The sequence below is a fragment of the Phalaenopsis equestris genome, unplaced genomic scaffold (genome assembly GCF_001263595.1).
Source record: "Phalaenopsis equestris unplaced genomic scaffold, ASM126359v1 Scaffold214218, whole genome shotgun sequence".
Taxonomy (NCBI): Eukaryota; Viridiplantae; Streptophyta; class Magnoliopsida; order Asparagales; family Orchidaceae; genus Phalaenopsis; species Phalaenopsis equestris.
This window is the reverse complement of record NW_018233016.1, coordinates 1194-1900: the sequence shown is the minus strand read 5'-3', so window position 1 is coordinate 1900 and position 707 is coordinate 1194. Positions and strand designations below refer to the sequence as shown.

The 707-nt window shown below is 47.4% G+C and overlaps 1 protein-coding gene across 1 annotated transcript; it reads left to right on the top strand.

The window, feature by feature from the left end:
* Positions 1-87: 87 nt before the first annotated feature.
* LOC110037028 (uncharacterized mitochondrial protein AtMg00810-like) lies at positions 88-579 on the top strand. Its single transcript, XM_020741591.1, has one exon. The coding sequence runs from the start codon at positions 88-90 to the stop codon at positions 577-579; it is 492 nt and encodes a 163-aa protein (XP_020597250.1).
* Positions 580-707: the final 128 nt, after the last annotated feature.

Here is a 707-nt window from a genome sequence, read left to right as displayed (position 1 = left end):
TACCTCGGTATCGAGGTAGACCAAAAGAAAGACCACATCACAGTGAAGCAATCGGCTTACGCAAAGAAGGTGTTGGAGCAGTTCGAAATGGTAGATTGCAACCCGAGCAAGTATCCAATGGAAGCAAAGTTGCAACTCGGAAAGGATGCGGAAGGAATCGTTTGTAATCCCACCAAGTATAGGCGTGTCATCGGATGTCTCAGGTACCTAACCCATACTCGACCCGATATCTTATACGCAGTTGGCATGGTGAGTCCTTACATGGAGCAGCCTACCACTTTACACCAGCAGGCGGTGAAGCATATTCTTCGTTACATAAAGGGAACAATGAGCTACGGGATTCAATACAAAAGAGGACAAGGAGCTGAAGAACTCGTCGGTTTTACTGACAGTGATCTAGCCGGTGATATAGACGACAGGAAAAGCACTGGAGGGATGGTATTTTATCTCAACGGGAATCTAATCACTTGGCAATCTCAGAAGCAGCGAACCGTTGCTCTATCATCCTGTGAGGCAGAGTTCATGGCAGCCACTGCGGCATTATGCCAAGCATTGTGGCTGAGAAGCTTGTTGAGCTAGGTGATTGGAAACGAGCCAAAACCAGTAACTCTCTACGTCGACAACAAATCTGCAATAGCATTGATAAAGAACCCGGTGTTTCATGGGCGCAGCAAGCACATCGACACTCGCTTCCACTTTATTCGCGA